Source organism: Chlamydotis macqueenii, chromosome 1 (assembly GCF_036417535.1).
Source record: "Chlamydotis macqueenii isolate bChlMac1 chromosome 1, bChlMac1.mat, whole genome shotgun sequence".
NCBI classification, from domain to species: Eukaryota; Metazoa; Chordata; class Aves; order Otidiformes; family Otididae; genus Chlamydotis; species Chlamydotis macqueenii.
In genome coordinates, this window is record NC_141556.1 from 45,700,624 (window position 1) to 45,719,998 (window position 19,375).

At 35.3% G+C, this 19,375-nt stretch overlaps 1 protein-coding gene across 2 annotated transcripts in view; it reads left to right on the forward strand.

Annotated features, from left to right (window-relative positions):
• Positions 1 to 1,215: 1,215 nt before the first annotated feature.
• Positions 1,216 to 19,375, forward strand: part of LRRIQ1 (leucine rich repeats and IQ motif containing 1) — a 111,947-nt gene continuing 93,787 nt past the window's right edge. Inside the window, exons 1-11 of one of the 2 annotated variants that reach the window (XM_086740056.1) lie at positions 1,216 to 1,344; positions 2,569 to 2,680; positions 3,734 to 3,828; positions 5,047 to 5,152; positions 5,859 to 6,088; positions 8,021 to 8,095; positions 8,274 to 9,482; positions 10,375 to 10,527; positions 12,767 to 12,917; positions 18,183 to 18,376; positions 19,172 to 19,299. In XM_086740056.1, coding sequence (XP_086596182.1) covers positions 1,216 to 1,344; positions 2,569 to 2,680; positions 3,734 to 3,828; positions 5,047 to 5,152; positions 5,859 to 6,088; positions 8,021 to 8,095; positions 8,274 to 9,482; positions 10,375 to 10,527; positions 12,767 to 12,917; positions 18,183 to 18,376; positions 19,172 to 19,299 — 2,582 coding nt within the window. The remainder of the gene's footprint in view (positions 1,345 to 2,568; positions 2,681 to 3,733; positions 3,829 to 5,046; positions 5,153 to 5,858; positions 6,089 to 8,020; positions 8,096 to 8,273; positions 9,483 to 10,374; positions 10,528 to 12,766; positions 12,918 to 18,182; positions 18,377 to 19,171; positions 19,300 to 19,375) is intronic. The other variant, XM_086740057.1, reaches the window with a different exon arrangement.

Below are 19,375 nucleotides of genomic sequence, written 5' to 3' on the forward strand. Positions count from 1 at the left end.
GGCTGCGAGATGTTTTGTCCCACACTGACAACCGCGACGTAGCGCCCTCCTCAAGGCGGCCGCCACCCGCCCCAGCGCCGCGAAGCTCCAGCTGCTGGTGAAGTTTGGATCCTCCCGCTCGCCTTCCGAGCCGCTGTTTCCCGTTGCCATGGTGACGCTTCCGGTTTAACACCGTGGTGTCGGGGCTCTCGCCGTCCCCGCGGAGGGCCTGACTGGGGGCGGTTGGGGGCTGCGGGATTTCAGGGCGGAGGGGTGGTCGGTCTCCGGAGGCGGCCAGGAAAGTCGGGGCTGCGGCAGGACCTTGACTGAACGAGAAGTGAGTAGCTGCAGGGAGTAGGTGGCGGAGACCCGAGGGCTACGGGTGTCCTGAGGGGCGGACTACAGCTCCCAGCATGCAAAGGGGCGGCTCCGCCGTCTTTCCGGAAAGTGGCAGCGGGTGGAGGGGGCCTCCCCAGCGCATAGCCTTCTGGGAGGTGTAGTTTCTCTCAACGGGGAACAGCTTCTCACCTTCACGGCTGAGATGCAGTCAGCGTGTCCCTTCTGCTCCAGGAGCTGGCGAGGGACGAGGAGCTGCTTGCTGCTTTCCCTGTTTCCTAACAGGGGCTAGGAGAGAGGAGAGGGGTGCGGGTTGCAGAGGGAAGGGATGGCGAGGGACCCCTTCCCCGCCTGCAAGGATCCATCTATAAGTCCATTACTTCTGTGGGTTAGGCCTTTTCTCACTGCTTTCCTTGTATCATGAGAACTTCATTGAGTGTCTTCTGGATTCTTCGTCTTGTTTTGTAGTTCTTAATATGTATTTATTGTTTGAAGCTGTGGATGTTTGTTTTTTTTTCTTTTCTCTTTGCAGCTATTAGAGCTGTCAGAAAACCTCTTGTGAGGCTTAGGTCATAGTACTGATACTGTCCACAAGGAGTGGAGAGCAGGCAGGCATTTTTAATATTCAAATTTGGTAATGCTTCCAAAGTCTGGAGGGATAGACTGAGGGGTGTTCTCTTACCACAAACTAGTATCTTTCTTATTTTTTGCATGTTAGTATTGAGTGAGGTGTTCAGAACAAACTTCTGTTCCTTTTTATGTTTTAAGCCAACTGTTCAATAAATACACCTGAATAAACATGCTAATTGAGGACCCTCTTTATTTTGTTTCATGCAGTGCTGAAAGTTAATATTTTCTTTGCTTAGCTTTGAAAGCAGATAATACACTGTGGAAAGTAGAATGTCAGAAGATATTGAAGGAATCGAAAAAGAAATAGAAACTGAATTAAGCAGAATCAGTGTTTCTTCCTTTGAAGCCAATGATCCTGACGTAGAGGTATCAGATGAAGCTTTGAGTGACAGTGAGACAGTAAGTATTCAGTGGGCAAACACTGCTTCTGTTTCTGCTTGAAAGTAGTTTAGGCATTGGAAAGCCTATCTGATGGATGAACTTTTTCCTGACATACCTAACCTGAGGATTTCTTCTGAAAAGTAGTCTCAGTAGTATTGTTTCATGAAAAATGCAATCTCCAGTGGTGTCAAGACAATAAAAGAGATGCATATCAGCATTCTGCTTAAGTGAGAAAATCAGGCTCATAGATAATTATTTGGTTTAGAATCCTCTGAAGCACGAAGTTTTTATTACAGCTAATGATGGAAATTAAGTCTGGATGAATAAATCAATGATTCTTCATTTAAATCTGTATTTAAATCTTACAAGAGACTGTCTTATATTTGAAGACTTCCTGATATTAATTTCGTATAAATGGGTGCTTCAAGTCCTCTTTTTTGGATTACTTCTTATTTTGGGGAAAGATTTTCCTCTGAAATCCAATCAGTTATTTGGGTCCTCTTGAGTTATTTTAATCTTTCAGACTTGTAGCAAAAGGATTGGTCTACAGGATATTAGGGTAGATGGCATTATAACATGATAAACATAAATCATATGTTTTATATGACGTAAAGGTGGGCAAAGGCATCAGTGATAATTATTTATGCACTCACATGCTAAATAGCAGCAATGTTTACTGCAATTTACACATCTAGGAGAAGGCAATCCATTTTCCAAAACCCTTGCAGTAAAAGACTGTGTTTTGAATAGGAAGTCTCTATGGAGTAAAGAAAGTTGAAGCATCTGATTTACATGCATACTTTAAACATTACTAAATTTAAAATTAATTTTAATTTTTGAAAGAGTCTGAACATTTTAAATAAAAAGATCCTATGCATCATAGGTATTTGTTAATTTTTGTCTTAACCTTTTTCTACATTTTTTGATTGAACACAATTATAAATAAAATGTTAATTGAAATGTTCCTGAAGGTAATGGAAGAAAAGTTACTAAGATGTGTTCCAATCAAAATTTAATTAGAATGTAATTAAAAATGAGAATTATTAATTGTTCAATGGTGATAACACAATGGGAGAGTGTAGGATTTAGGAACAATTTTGGTAGCAATTGCTGCTAGATCTCCATCAGTGCTTTAGAGGTGAAGCCAAAATGAGATTTTATTCTTGCATGTCAAGTACTTATCTCTGGTCATAGCTGTGAAATGAAAATGTAGAATTTATGTCAAACATGATGTTTTTCTAGATTTCAGATGAGTTGCCAGAGTCAGTTCTCTCCTATTTAAACTTTATAAAGAGCAGAAATCAAGATGCTGAAAAGCTTATACTGCAAGACTCAGAAGATGAAGAAACTGCAAGTAAGCAGGGATCGCAGTTAAAATATTTATGTTCCTTGTATTGCCAGTGGAAGTTAGACTAACAATAATCAGTAAAACAATGCAAACTTTTAAGTAGAGCAAGCAGTGGAACCCATTGCATCAGCTTCTGAACGCACGCTCAGGGAATCTCTAGGAATCTAGAGATTAAAGGAATTAGGAATAAAATCATGCAATCCTATTTTCTAGGATTAACTGAGAAATTCTGAGTGTCTATTTATTTTCCTAAAAAAATCATCTGATGCTAAACCATAGATCGAGGCAAGTTGTGGGATCATTCTCTGAAACAGGACCTGGGCTAGACTATTCATGAGAATCTAAAATGAAGTCACTAAGAGCTGAAGCTGTGTTCAAATACAATTGAACCCCATAGGTTATGTTTAAAGTCTGTTTTTAGAGCTAGAAAGCTAGCATTATATGAAATAACCTGTAATTGGGAGCAATATTGTTGTGTCAGCTGTGTGACTGAAGTCAAGCTGGCAGAGCTGGCATTGTTTGCGCTGGTCTAGTTTTTTGCGCCGGTCTAGTTTTTTGCGTCATCTTGGATTTCATACTCATTTATTGTAACAGTCTTTGTGCATAGAAGTACGATATTGTCTATACATTTTGATATTTGAGGAAGGTTTCTTTTAATACTTTTTTTTTTGTAATGGACACTTACTCTTTAAAATTATTTTTGTAACTCTTTGTAAATTTTTGACCTATCTGATACAAGTTCTACTGTATTTTTCTACACAGAAAATGTTTTGCTGTATTCTGTGCTGTGGAATTCTCTTTCATATTTGCTGTCACTGGATTCTTACAATATCATTGTGTGTGTTCCAGTTACACATATTTACTGCTTTTAATGTAGATAAATTATTCCCTTATATATTTAATTAAAATTGGAGGGGAGGGTTTAAGAGTTTTAAAGGAAAAAAAAATGCTTTATTTTAGTTTAAAGAAATATAGTAGCAAAGCAGTATAGAGCAGAATTGAGTACTGGTAAGTGATTTTCTCTCTGTGTACTAAATTGCATATTTATTTCTTCTTTAGGTAACATTTACGGAGTAGTTTCTTGCCATGCTTCAGATTACTTGGGAAAATTGGCTTCTGAATGTAATGAAGATCCAGAACAATTTAAAAAAAAGGTATTATCTATTTAAACAACATTTACAGTGAACAAAATTCAATTAAGTAATCTAGATAATTTACACTTGCTTTGTTGGCCTCCCAAGGAGACCTATAGATGTGTTCAGTTTTGTTTCTGGCAGAGTATCCCTAAGGTATTAAGACAAGTCTGTATATGCTGTTCTTTAGAACTGGGACATCAGCTGTAATACACCATGTCTCTAAGTTTTAAAATCTGGAATAAATTCTCCATATCAGTAGTTGAGATGCTGAGCACAAAAATCAACAAAATTAAACAAAACTGAATAATCATTTATTGTTAATTATTTGCAGAATATTATCTCGATAGTATGATAACACTTTTAAACTTCTCTAATCTTATTCTTTTTATGATGATCAGGATGATACGCTACAATTAATCTTGGTCCTAGTATATTCCATTATTTTCTAGAAAATGTAAACATAATAGTATCTGTAACTTTCAAAGAAAAATCAAGACTTATGAACCTGATTTCTTTTATATTTTGATAGGATTTGACTAAGTAACTTGCTAAAGTTCTTAGAAAAACATAAACCTGAATTTAATTTCATAACTTTTAATTTGTGGTGTGGCTTTTATTAGCGAGCACTTTTGCAAACATGATTTTTTGTTCTCGGAAGACTGTTGTTTAGAACAGCACAATTACTTTTTGTGACTTCAGCTTCATTGCAAATATTAATATATGCCCTGAGCATGTGATGAACAGATGATAAATAAGCAGGAGTAGATTACTTCTTGCCAATAAAAAGCAATGGAAGAAATCTAGCAAACCTTCATGCCAATCGCATTATATTCAAATAGACTTCTTATGAATTTACTCTGTAACTAGTTCTTCCCCTATGTGCATAACAGTATTGATGCATAAATATAATGCTTAGTTCCACAGAAAGTAAAACATATGCCAAATGAAAACATTCCTTTTTCCAAGACAAAATTGAAATATATTTAAAAAACACATAGAAATATTATGTATTTTGGGAAATACTCCAATATTTATTACGCTAGAATACTGTACAAAACGTAATATTTTGATGGGTACATTTGTATTGTTCAGTGTCTAAGGATTCCAGTCAACAGTAAGTTTTGTATTGTACTTGTCATATGATGAAAAGCTTATCCTTGTTCTGGAAGATTTTTATAACATTCTGCTTTTAAATTTTGGGTTTTATTTCTTAATTACAATATTAAACTATATTAGGTACCATTTGAGATTGGAAATGAAGACTTGCAGATTGCTGCAACACCTAGTTATAATAGTCAGTCCACCAGTGATGAGGTAGTCACTGATGACCATTTTGTTACAGGTAAGCAAACGCATTAGTCATTTGGTTGAGTTGATCTTTAGCATCATATAACTGTTTCCTGCTTTTCTATTTTCATGAGTATCATAAGGGTTTTTTTTGTAAAGAATTACATGTTACAGTGTGCAATGGATTTTGATACTTCATGAACTGGACCTGAGCAAATGCCTATGCTCATACCTCATTTCAGGATCACAAAATTATCCTTGTCTTTAATGTCTTGATAGAAATTTATTTCAAAAAATACTACCCAAAAATGCTTTAAATAATTATGAATACACATGGAAGTCAGATTGGAGGCACTAAACAGGTTGTGCTTTGGCCACAACTTCTTTCCTTTTTTTATAGTCACATTGGCTGGGAATGTTTTCCTTCGCCATTGCCTTTGCATGTTTTGGGGTGGAGTGCATCAGTTATACAACCTCTGCTGATAGCCACAGAAGACATTCATCCTAAAGCCAAAGTGTGATCCTGAAATATACATTGCTAGAATAAGCATGATTGTAGCAGTCAGTAAATGTGCATCACAATAATAAGACATCTCTGATAGAAAAGATTTCCATTGTAGTTCTGATTTCCTTGGGGATATATATTGCTGGCTCTATCAGCACAGAATCCTTTTCTTGTCGATACTTTAAGACTGTATCATGTCCCTCCATGCTTACCAGAAATTAAATAAAAGATTTCTTGGTTGATTACAAATTTGTAGCTGATGTTGAAATGAGCCTAAGCCTTACTCATCATGAAGTAGAAGAAAAATGTAGACAAGAATTTGAGCAGTGGGAGAAAAGACAAAAGGAGCTTGAAGATGAGATGAGGAAAAAGTGGAAAGCTGAGAGGGAAGCACAGGAAAAACAGAATGAAGAGGAACATGCAAAAAGGATGCAGTATCTGGAGGAATTTGAGACTGAAAGAATAAAGTCAGAGCTTCTTCATAAGGTAATTTAACACCAATTATATTGAAGCCAATTTGTTCCCATCTAGACTATCTGAATTCAAGATCTAATGTGAAAAAGTGTACTATCCCAAGCTATGTAACTGTCCTAAAATCTGTCAACTTGTGATACGAAAGTGAGATGTAAGACATATCTAAGTACAGTCACTTAGGTTTTATGCTTTTGCTGTGATCAACAGTGAATGAATTTGCTATGCTAAATGTTAAATTACTCTTTAAGGCTTTGCCCTTACTAAGTTTTCGTATTATGACACCAACTAAAGTACTGGAAATGAGAGTCACACTGAATTACTCACAAAGGAAAACTGGCTACTGTGCCTTAATAGAAAATACTTACTTACTTTAGACCTCCCACTCCAATTTTACAGCTAGATGAAAAATCACAGGTGAAGTAATCTGAACCAAGATCATTCCATTCAGAAATGCTGCTGCTGTGCTTCATCTGGATAAATGTTGCAATACTCCTTTTTCTTGGCTCTTTCTGGGAGACTGAGTCAGGCTTAATCTACTGAGTTCTACCACAACAGAACAGGGACTCCGTATGTTGACTGCTTGCATTCTCAGAGTGTCTAGCCATGTTTTGCTATAGTGCATAGTGCATATTGAAGGATAAAATTAGATAACTCTCCACAAAGGAGCATAAGGATATGAAAAAATATAACTCTCACACATTATACTTGTGAGGCTACAATATTTTATTGTTTAATCTAAATATTTCTATTTTGGAAAATGCATTAACACTACATACTCAGTTAACTCATTTGTAGCTTTCTGAAGAGGTGAGCATTGTGGTGCCAGCAATGTAATTCAAGTCACCAAAATTAAGGAAGGCCTTAGTAACAGAGAAGACCTTTGATTTTTGAAGGCCAGTTCAGTGTCTGAGACAGCTCCCTTTTCAAGAAGCCACAACATTGATTAGGGTTTCTCTGCTCTTTGATGTCATAAATCATTTTTGGATGTGGAATGGCTTTCTTTTCCTAGAAAAGGTGGGACATGTTCCCATTTGGACACTTCGGTAGTGCTGTTGCTAGCACGCTTCTTGTGGAGGTGAGAGATGAAAACTAATCTCCTTCAAGGGGAGAGACTTCTAGTCCCCTATTGTCTGAACAGCATGCTTCTGGACATACATGAAGAGCAGTGCTTAGGCACCAGGGAGACTTTGTCCAAGTTGGAAGTGCTAGTTTGTTTGTACTGGTTCCTTCATATACTGCTCTGTATTTAATTTTGCTGATACTGACTTATCTTGATTCCACCAAGAGTTAGGTGGTTCTGGATCAGCCCCTGGTTTTTGTGTACATACTGTCTGCTAATTTTCAATTAGATGCAATTCCAGACCAATTGTTTTTTTTTTTTTTCCTGATTGAGAATATGTTGGGGAAGGTGGGAAATGCTATATATTATTGCAAATAGTGAGAAAATAAACTTGAACTTTCATTTTCTGTTGAGAAACAATGTCAGTGAAAAATATTTCTTAAACTTTATTGAAGAAAATTCCTATGATTATAAGTAACATACCTATGCCATTAAAGGGGGATTGTTCATGCTACTTTCAGAGCTTTTGTTTCTGTTATGTTGCTATTATCTACCTGTAGTTTGAATGCTGGTTTCAGAAGCGTAGTTTTCATCTTCAGTAGTAGTACAGAATTTGGAAAGGAAGGTGGCTGTTGTTTGGGTCAGTATCAAGATGCTGACTCTGTGAAGGTATACATCTGTCAGTACATGACCAAGTCTGCATTACTGATCTGAGTCTCCAGTTGTTTATTTTGATCCTCACACAGCTGAGTTTCTCATTTTAATTCAGGCATTCACAAAAGTGGATTGTTGGAAAGTCAACAAGGGAGGGGAGATTGGAGAGAGGGTGGTTTGTGATGTTCCAGGTTTTGTACAATATTTATCGAAGTTAATTTGTTGTGCAGAAACAACAAACTGTGATGGAGGATGAGTTACAGAAAGAAAAGAAAGCTTGGAGAGACAAAATGATGCAACATAAGGTAAGGTTGTATAATGAGCTTTTGACAAATGACTGTGAGGTTACTATCATATATTTTGAGACTAAATGTTATTCTGGAACAGTTAATACACCAGATTCTGTTTATTAATGATAAATATGTGCCAACACTTGTCCTATTTTAAAAGTAATTTAAGTCTATCCTACTTGTTTTGGCTTAGGAATTGATCATGAAACTACGGCTGCAAATGGAAGAGGAAAAAAAGATGTTGGAAGAGCAGAAAGTAAAAGAAAGACAACAGCTAGCAGAACAATGGAATACAGCAGCTGTGAAAATCCAAGCTAGATTTAGATCATTTTTAGTCTATAAAAAATATGCTCCCATCTTAAAAGAATGGAAAGATGAAATGAAGAAGAAGCAGAAAATACTAGAAGAAATAGAGAGAGAAATGAAAGAAAAAGAGGAAAAAATGAAGAGGCGAATGGAAGAAAAAAGGCAAAAGAAAGAAGAGGAAAAAAAGAGACAAGAACTTGAAAGTCGGGAATATTTGGAACAGGTGAGGAGGCGGGAGGAATATGAGAAAAAGAAAGGAAGCCTGAGACTTGAAAGAGAAAAGCAACTGCAAATAAGAAGAGAGGAACAGAGAAAACTCGGAGAAAAAATAGCAAAAGCTGTGGTGAATGAAAGTGGAGAAAACAACAAAGAAAACATAAAAAAGGTTAAGCAGACAGAAAATACAAAAGTAATAAGAGAAGAGAAGAAGGAGCTAAATAAGCAAGTAGAGGAACAAGAGGAAAAACAGAGTGAAATGACAGATGAATCAAAAAATTGGATGAATCCAGCAGAAAGAAATTTAACACCAACACTAAATACACTAGGCTCTGAGAAGGAATGCTCTTCTCAAGTGAAAAAAGAGAACATATACATGAATTCAGTAACACATGTAGAAGAAAATTACTCACAAAGTAGAGATCTTAATAAAGCTCCAAACAGTCATATTTCAAAGGATGGATCTGTTAATATTGGAGCTAATGACATAGTAGAAAGTAAGGCAAACAACATATGCAGCAGTCCACCAAATATCCAACCAAATGCTAGTAATAGAGAAGTCAAAGATAAATTTTCTCAGTCTGAAAGAATGGAGAAAACTCTGTTTCTAATGGAAGATGCTAATGAGGAAGTTAGGAAGACTGGGGACAGAATTCAAGATGTATCTGATTCTTCCACTAGACTAATTCTTCCTGGTGATATTGAAAAGAAGAGGATAAACTGGATGAACACATGTAAATCTTGGTCTAAAATATATGAAGAAAACCAAAGAAAGAAAGCAACTTCAAAAAAACGACCAAGGAAAAGTTCAGTTAGCAAGATGCCTCCATTAAGTACACAAAAGATAATTCATAGTGGCCCTTGGAGTACTCTGCAGCAGGTAACTATACAGAAGATTTAGAATGAAATAGGAAGCCATACCATCACTTTTTTTTTTTTTTTTTTTTTTAATTTGGTATGTCAGCAGAACACTAGAAGAGGTGGAGGTTGTCATTGAGCAGGATATAGATATCTATGAGAGTTCCTCTGCAGAAATGCAGAATAAGGGCAATGAGAATGACTTTTTAATTCCTGGGACCATTTTGGAGCAGACTGGTGTGGTATAAGTATTCAGATGATTGATAGTATCTTAAGTCTGTAAAAGGCAGAAGCTCCTAGCTCATATTTTCTGCTAAATTAATATGGTTTCGCCATTGTATGAGGGTCCACAGTTCACCTTATTCACCTTTATAGATGGTGTTTTGCCATAAAGAACATCTCTTTGTTTCCAGAACTTACTTTTGTTACCACTTACTAATCACTGTATTCTTGCTCTGTGCTCTTGTCCCGGTATCCGCTCTGAGATGCCACACTAGACTACATACGCTTTTAGTCTGAACTATTTTTGTCTGTTCTTGCAAACTCACTCACTCGTTATTTATGATAGTGTGATGGGAAAAAATTCACACTGTTAATTGCTTTGCTTAGTGTTAATCTTCCATCCATTCAAATTCAATGTCATTAGCAAAGCATCAGCATTATTTATTTTAAGGTGGATGTTATTATAAAACAAATCTGTTTCATTTTAACTTCTCCCATTTAACAGATCAAACCCATTATTGCCATGCTTTTTTATATGGAAGGATTAACATTAGTTGCTTGCATTTTCTAAAATGTTAGTAGAATGTAGTTTTGGTCTCTTTTTGTTTTCAAAGAAAATAAACATTATATGACATTGCACAATGAATGTTCACTATAATTAATTAATTTTACTCATCAATAAATGCATGTAGGTCACAACACTTACACTTGAAGATTTGCCAGCTTGTAGCCTCTCGACATTATCCGAGTGTCCAAATCTTCAAGTTTTGACTCTGAGGCGCTGTGGACTAGTTGCGCTGGAAGGACTAAGTAGCTGCAAAGACCTAAAGTATATCAATGTGGAGGTACCGAGCATATTTGATTCTCTATTATAAGCCAGGGAGAACTGCCAGTTTTGCTGCTTAGGTGGTTATACAGTTGCATCCAACTGAGTATATAATTTTTAGTGCCTTAAGAGCATAGGAATATCAACAAAATACTCCCAAATGTGAACAAAGTTATGCCAGCAGATTTGCATTGTATATAGCAATTTGCATTGTAGTAAAGCAACATCTTGCACATGAATCGAGCTATACTAACAGAAGTGCATGACAGTATCGGTCTAGGATTAGTGTTAGTATGGCACAGTGACAGAACGTCATTACCTCAGTCTCTCCGATTCATGAGTGGCAGATTCACCATAGCAGGTGCTCAACTTGAGCCAGGAGTAGGTAGAAGGAAGAGTCCTTTGCAATACAAACCTTGAATATTAATTGAAATTACTCACATGTATGCTCAAGGAACAGTATAGTGAGTTACACTGGAGACATGATCCTTAGGTACTTGCTACTGCACAATGTCTTACATGGCCGTCTAAATTTAATGACTAAAGAAAACATTTAGCTCCATTCACATTTTTTATTTCATGTGTTTTATCAACACAATTCACAAGAAAGTTAATATGCCCTTATTATTCATAGAAATCTTGAATGTTTCTGCTTGCCCAGAAGCAAGTGTAACCTTATGTTTTTTCCAAAGTACGGGGCTTTTTTTTTTGTTTTGCTTTTTTAAATTAAATTCAGAGAAGAGCACTAATAATAATTATCGTTAAAGGAGTGTTATCTGTCCAGTAATTAGAGCTTTAAAATAGGGTGGGTTGAAATGCCCGTGTCCCTTTTTTGGTTTTCTTATCTATTCAGAATGTAATTTCTGGCATTTGATAGTTGTGGGTACCTCAGAATACAAAAGCAAAGTATTAGTGTAAGGATGTTATACCTAAGCTGCCAGTCTTACTAAGATTGATATATATTTGTGAAATTTTTTATATCAAATATTGTCTCATACAGAACAGTTTGGGTTTTGTGGTGTTGGTTTTGTTGTTTTTTAATGTTATGCTTTAAATAATATACAGCATTTCCTCACTGGCATATGTCAGAGTAATTTAGTTAAGGAGAAAACTTAGATATACTTTTAAGTATGCTTTATTAATAATGATACATATTGTTAACAATACTACTCTATATTTTCACTGTGCCAGCTAATGTGGCAGTTGTCTTCCATTCATCCTTAATGAAGAAACAGCCTCTTTTGTAACAGTGGAAACAGTCCAAGATTGTTTCATGGGTATTTGTAACATAGCTAAAGCAGCTACCTGTGTTTCCCCTGGACATCCATTCCTACTTGATAATGCCCCTTATTTCTGTTGATAGAAAAGCTAACATTTAAGCCATATCAGTTCTCCATTGTAACTTACTGGTGCAACTGAAGGGGCTGTCCAAGGGCAGGAATCAGAGTTATGACTTCCAAAGGAAACCTGTATGCATCTCTGCTTGCAGCTGAAGGTAGTACCTAAATCTAGTCAGCATGCTAATTCAGGAATAAGAATTAGACTCTTTGGCTTAATCAGTGTGTTAGAAAGGCAGGGAATTTAAGTTATGTTTGTTTGAGCATCTGCAGGTGAAAACCAGAGGAAAATGGCAAGGGCAGCAAATAGTAAAATAAAAATCTGAGGAAGTGTTATTAAAGAGGCCCGGGGAAGGAGAATGTTAAAAAAGCAAGATCTATTGGGGGAAGAACATTAGCTGAGAACAGTGTTAATGTTTGTGACCAAAATACATCCAGATGCAGATTTTTCAGTATTAGTAAATAGGATTCCAGCAAAGTCATAGCTGTACTCAGTAGTGTCTAGTAAATATGATGGTTTCTATGCAGTTTTTAGTTCTATATGCCAGGATTTGGGAAGCTAGGGATGCATATATGGAAAAAACTACTCTGTCCTTAACTTCTCCTTACACTTTTTGTTTCAACTTCTGGGCATTTTCAGAGCCAGAATGAAGTTCAAGAGATATATATATATATATTTTTATTATTTTATTTTATTTTGTCCCAGCAGGACACAAAAGGCAATTTCTATGACTCATCAGTTTATTTTCCTAAAGGAAAAAGTAGAGATGCCCTTACTCCTAGTTAGAAGTTTAGGATAAAAATAAGCAATGATGGTTTAGGATAAAAATAAGCAATGATGACAATTGACCATATTTTTACACTTAATTCTGCTATTTCACTTCAGATGCTATTTAATATTTTAATTTTCCTTAATTGCAGGAAAACAACATTCAGATAATTGACTGTGAGAATCTAGAAAATCTCTGTATTCTGATTCTGAATAAGAACCATCTTTCATCAGTTTGTGGCTTAGATGGCTGCATAAATCTCCAAAATCTTGAGCTTTCCTACAACAGAATCACTCGAATTGGTAAGACAATTAATGAAAAATTATTCCAACTTGTATAACAACATTTTTGCTGTTTATATTCAGAGTTACACTTCCCTTGGATTCAGGGCCAGCCAGCTGCTAAGCCCAAGGAGAATGAGGAATCAGAGGAATCAGACCTGCATTTTAAAGTATACTCAACTTCATATTTATTTGTAGTATGGCTTAGCTATTGCCATGCATTCCATCTACCAGATCATATGACTATTGTCAGGCAAAGAGAACTACAAATCTTTCTAGAAGGGTCCCTAATATTACCTGCACTAACTCAGCTGGAATGCATGAGTAGCCTGAATTCAGTTTATCTACAGAATCAATTAATATAAAGACTAGCCTTGCAACTGCAGATAATTCCAGTATGTTCCTGACTGACACAGTAAGTAGTTACACAGAAATTGTATTACATGTTAGTCTGTGAACAATGCTAACACTGAATCATGGCCTCTCTTTCTACTGAAATGTTGGCTTCAAACTATTGTTCTAAATTTGCCCCTTCCTCTGGCTGCTTATTGCTACTCATTGCTCAAAAGCTGGAAAAAAGAATAAGTCTAAGGTAAAATTGTGCAAAACATTTAAGCACAGCAGGTGTGCTCCTTATTATATTTACAAAGGCAGTTTATTATGTTTGTTAGGTCCAGCAGTTGGCAGGCAACAGGCATACCTTTAGCATGCAATTAACCAGTTAGAATTTATATGCACCCAGACCACTCAACAGATGCATTGATACATAAAATCTTTCTGCCAGGAGATAGATGTTTTCTGTTGGCCAGCCAGGAGTTTTTCATGTAATGAACAAGTGTTTGGCTCTCTGCCTGTACTGTCTTTCTACTTGTACTGCCACTTGTGCTGTAAAGTGCCTAAGGGATAGATACTGTGTCTCAGCTTCTGGCTGGCCAAAAATATTGCATTGTAAGCCTTGTGTTAGGTAGATTTGGTATAGATGTAATCAGGATCCAGAGCCTTTTCTTCTGGAAAAAAAAAAAAGGTCAAGAAAATGTAATGCAGTGGAAATAACCAGGAGCTTTGCTGTATGTAAGTGGAGAAGCCAGGGTTTTTTTTTTTTGTTTTAGAATGATGTACAGAGGGAAGACCGTTAGTGGTCTCAAAAGCAACATTAACAGTTGAGAAAAGGTAGTAGAAAATTGCCAGATCATTACTTGAAAGGGAGCTCTCAAGGCCTGAAAGTAGCAAATTTCATTCACGGAGGCAGCACAGCACATAGAACAGAACTAGATTTAACAGCCTGCCTATACTCTAGGGACTTGGGTTTTGGTGTATGACATACTGCGAAATTTGTAAAGGCCACCAAAATATGGGTCACTATATAACTTCAATATTATAGTCTTAACAGAGATTAATCTTCTGAGATTTATCCATTGAAATAAAATCTTATGGTCAGCATGCAACCTGAAAAGCTGACTTTCTAGTTGTGTTCTTAGTCTATGCTAAGTCTAAAGATGTTACTTGGAAAGACTGCAGAGCTGGGAATGGAAAGGAAATAAGAAGGTTTTGATTTTGGTTTTTTATTTGTCTTGATTTAGACTTTTAATTTTCTTTAATGTATATGGACATACTTTATTTTTCTGCTGGACAGCAGGAAAATAATATAAACCAATTATTAAGCTGATAGATGAAACACATTGGCATAAGAGACTTACTGATATAAAGAAGTGGTTTCCACTGTTTAAAAAAAAAAAAAAGAAAGATACTGAAATGGTATGAACATGGATAATGCATTTCCATGATAAATAACAAGGGCATAGCAAACAGGAAATAGGAAATTGTAAAAATAAAATCTGTAGCTTTAGATGGTTTAATATTGATATTTTTAATATTTTTTGCTAATATTTGCAAAATATTAGTATTTGTGAGCAGAGTTTACAATACAAGAGAATAAAGATGCTGGAGTATCAATGTATACTGTAAAAGCATATCAGTACTCTAATGAGAAAAAATAAAATAAACTGGTTAAAGAAGCTTCATCTATATCCTTGTGGCCAATAATGCTGGATAAGTTTCTTATTCAGATTTATCTCATTTGATAAAAATGTCTGCAAGATTACTGTAAGAATGACATAGTGTTAGTGGATGACATTTAGGAATGTGACCCCTGTGTGAAATGTAGTATCTTTGTACATGCCAAGTGGAGTAAAATCCTCTTGTACTTTCTGTCTTGTGCAGAGTGCTGCTATGTTTACTGAGTCTCTAATGACTTTGAGTGGGTAAATAAATGTTCACAAAAATCAGCTTGGAATCTGTCTTTCTCTTCTCCAGAATTGCTTTGAGGATGTCTTGTTAAACCAAATGTATAATATTGGATTTATTTAATACAATAACATATTGGTTGTAAGTACTCACATAGAATACACAAAAATGGATTTATGAGTTTTAAGAAGTAAATGTATCCTTCCCATCCATAAACCTTGCATGATATCCCTCTAGCAATTTTTTGAAGCTATAGTACTGTAGAATGTTCTCTGTTCATTCAACAAAGGCTGTGGGATTTTTCCTGAGAAGTAAGGCTTATTTATGTTTGTAATACTTTTATTTTAATAACCCATTGTAGGAAACTTCAAGCATACATTTCTTTTTTTTTTCTTTTTCTCTTCTTGTTGAAATATAGCATCAGTAGGGGGAAAATTAAAGTTGCTAGAAAACTGTTAAAAATAACAGTAAAAGTAGGAGAAATATGTCTCAGTTATGCTTTTCCACTTAGGAATGTATGATCACAAATTAAGTAATTGTGTCAGTAATACACTGAAGTTCAGTGCATACGTTTGTATTTGGAAGATGAATGCTTTGCTTAAGTTTTCTTACACAAGAAGTAGCATTGACTTGAGTCATAGAATAAGCTACTGTAGGGTGTCTGTATTGCCATAGTATGTGGGTTAAAACCATGGCAGTGCTAAGACTAGCAATGCATAACCGTGGATAGCAGTAAATGCTTCTTTGGACCCATGCTTTTTAAGAAAGCACATAGAGTTGTTTGTTGTTGTTTTTTTTTTTTTAATGAGACACCTGCCTTTGGAGGCAGGGGTTGTATGTGTATTTTCATCTTCATTTTCACTGCCTGCTTTCACTCTTCTCTTATCATTCATCTTTGCTACACAGAGAAGTTATTTCAAAACTGCATTGATAGGTAAGATAGACTCCCTAGCTAAGAGACTCCAGCTGCACTTTGCAAATTGCTAAGAGCTGCTTATATAAAAGTTCTCCACAAATCTTCTGGAACTGCATCTTTTTCAACAGAATGCATTTCCCTATATACTGCTATAGCTGTTGTTGGTTGCATCATATGTAAAACAGACAATATCTTCTGGAAACATTCAGAAAACTTTCATGCGTATTTTAAATTTTGCATGTGTGCAGAAGAAACATTAAAATACCATCTGTTTGTATTACATCATTCTCTCTTCTGAGTGTTTCTGTTAGACTACATTAGATAGTTCTAGAGTAGATTGTGATCCCATTGTATGTAGCCTTGGCATGTCTGCTCAAATGACAGATGAGGAGAAGGAGATGTAAAAAAGGTGCTTTGTGCAGCACAAGGAATAGGAAATGTAGATATTCTGTATTAACTCCTTGCCTTTTCTTACTGTTTGTGCACTCTTTCCTCTCTCTCCCATTCCAGAGTAATTCAGTGCTTTTAAAGTTTCAAGTACTGCTATGCTGATAACTTAAAAGTGGAGATTTAAAGACTACTTTTGTGAGGAAGTCTTGGGAGCTATTAATTTTAGCAGTCTGAAACGAAATTGTTTTAAGACCACTAGATGGTGCTGGTTCCTTTTTTATTTTTATCCACTTGTAAAAGAAAATACAGACCAGGATCTTGCAGTTAGGATAGTATGGCATGGGCATGTTTGAAATTCTTTCAGAATAATTAAAGGTTTGTATATTTATTCTCTAAAGCACAATTTTGAAGTTACAGGATGGGACATTTGTTTTAGATGAAGGATGATCTCTCTTTAATTTCAGGTAATTGTGTTATTTCCTCTAGGTGCTTTCCATTTTTAAATTACTATTATTTGAAGACCTGTATTTGATTGGGTTTTTTTAAAATGTACTGCTAGTTTTGCCGTTTAATTTTTTTACTTCTTTTTTTTCTCCTTATACTTAATTTTCTTTTTTAATTCCTCTTGTGTATTCTCAGTAGTCTATAGTGCAAACTGGTTTCTGGTGTCATAATCCAGTTTATTCTCAGAGGACAATCACAAAGACATCCACCTCCGTAAAGCTCACCCAGCTTCCTTTTGACAACTTGGGAACTTTTGAGTGAGATAAAGATGAGACAAAGTATTACCTCAAATAATCCTGTGAAGACTATATGAAAGAAAAATAAATTCAGAAATTCCTTATTTTAGATATGTTTTGTAAAGGGTGTCCCTTCATAGGAGTTTTTAGAGAGATGCAAAAAAACTGCTTGGACCTGTAGCAAGTCAGATGCATTAATGCCATTGCAGAACATGTAGCATTTGTAGTAGTGTGAAAAGACTGTGATTTTTGCCATTGTAAGATGATGATTTGGGAAAAAATCAGTGAAATAAATGGATGCTGATAGGAACATTTTCCTTTGCATCTTTTTGAGGTAGACATCACACACATTCTTGCCCTTTACACTAGCTAGCAGGAGTAATTTTTTTTGAGTGTAATGGCTATAGAAGTATACCTTCGTACTTAAAGGCACTAAATTTTCTTTATTAATTTCTTAATTTAAAATATTTAATAGTGTAATTCCTTTAACAAGCTGCATTTAAATAATAAAGATGGTGCTGGCTTAAGTTTTAACACTTGTTCTCAACTTGCTGAAAATTAAAAAAAAAAATTATAATGAAGTAATTAAAATTAACCTTTAAACATGAATACTGTTTTCATTCTGATGGGTAATTTTAAGAGGGCTGTTAGCATTTTACAGAGCCCACAGATTCCAAGTAGCAGTTATAAAGTGCTTAAAGCATAGTAAGCGTAGTTTATCACTAAAATACTATTCTGTTTGAAAAGAAGTGCTAAAGGGATTATGAACTGTTATAATTGCTTGGTTAACAGGATCAGAAATTTGTGAACAGTATACATTGTATATTTGATAGGGTCGAAATACAGTAATTATTTTTAAACCTTACATAGTACTAATATTAATTGTTATTACAGATAATATAAATATATTGCAAGTTCAGAGTTTTCTTAGTGCTTGAAAACCAGCAGGTTTTTATTTCATTATGACTTAATTAAGCTAAAATCTTTAATTTTCAGGTGGTCTAGAGTCATTGAAAAATCTTCAGCAATTAATTGTGGACCATAATCAGTTAATCAGCACAAAAGGTCTTTGTGAGGCACCTACTCTTATTCATCTAGACTGCTCTTTTAATCATCTCACACAAGTTGAAGGCATTGAAAATTGTGGCCTACTTCAAATTCTGAAGTTGCAAGGCAATAACCTCCAAGAGGTAAAAGCTTTGAATTCAGTGGCTGTTGTGCATACATCTTTGTTAACATTCGTATTTTTCAGAATGCTGATCACATACTCTTTATTTATTGTGGGATGTTTCATTCTCTTAGGTAGGCTTCTTTTCCCCTTATTAGAGGGAGATTTTTCAAAGGTACAAATGGCTAGCAGTTAAGTATTTTCTTGCTCCTAAGTCCTTGACAAATTGATCCCTCAGTAATGATATTTCTGTCCTTTGTTTATAGCATTTAGTCTCCAGTTTGTATTGTGTGATGCTGATTCTTTGTTTAAAATGTAACAGAATATTATTATCATTACATATAAGTAATTATTCAGGATGACTTGATGTACACTGATCCTCCAAAATGTGAAGATTGTGCTGCAGTATTTAAAACAGGAGAGGTGTTTGCTAACTGTACACTTACTTAGTCATATTTACTGATGATGATCCTCTTGTGAATCCAAGAGAGGGAATCTATTGTCAATAAGCAGCAAAGAACTGCATGAATAAATTAGTAAGGCTGTGGCTCTTGTGGTCTTGACTTTTTATTTTTTTTTATTTATATTGGCTTTTCAGACAGGTAGAAGACACTAAAAAATACCTACCACTTAATATATAGAAGTTATGTGTGACAAATGATACATACATAGTAAGGAAGTTAGTTATACATATATCCATAATATGCTTTTTTTTTGCTTGTATTTGGTAATTATTTATGAAAAGCATCTGGTAAGCATTCAATTGTTGTTTCTCTAATTTGTATTAATTTTAAATAACCATCTCTTTTCTATTTAGCTTCCAAGACTGGAAAATCATGTTCTCCTAAGAGAACTATATTTGGATGACAATAGTATTTCTGCTATGAGAATGCTTTCTGTGTACTGGTTGCCTTTATTGCAAATTCTTTTGCTGTCTCAAAACAGGTAAGCAAGAAACATTCTTTCACCTACAAAACTGATACAGTGGAATTTACTAACATAACACTTATCTGAAAAGTGT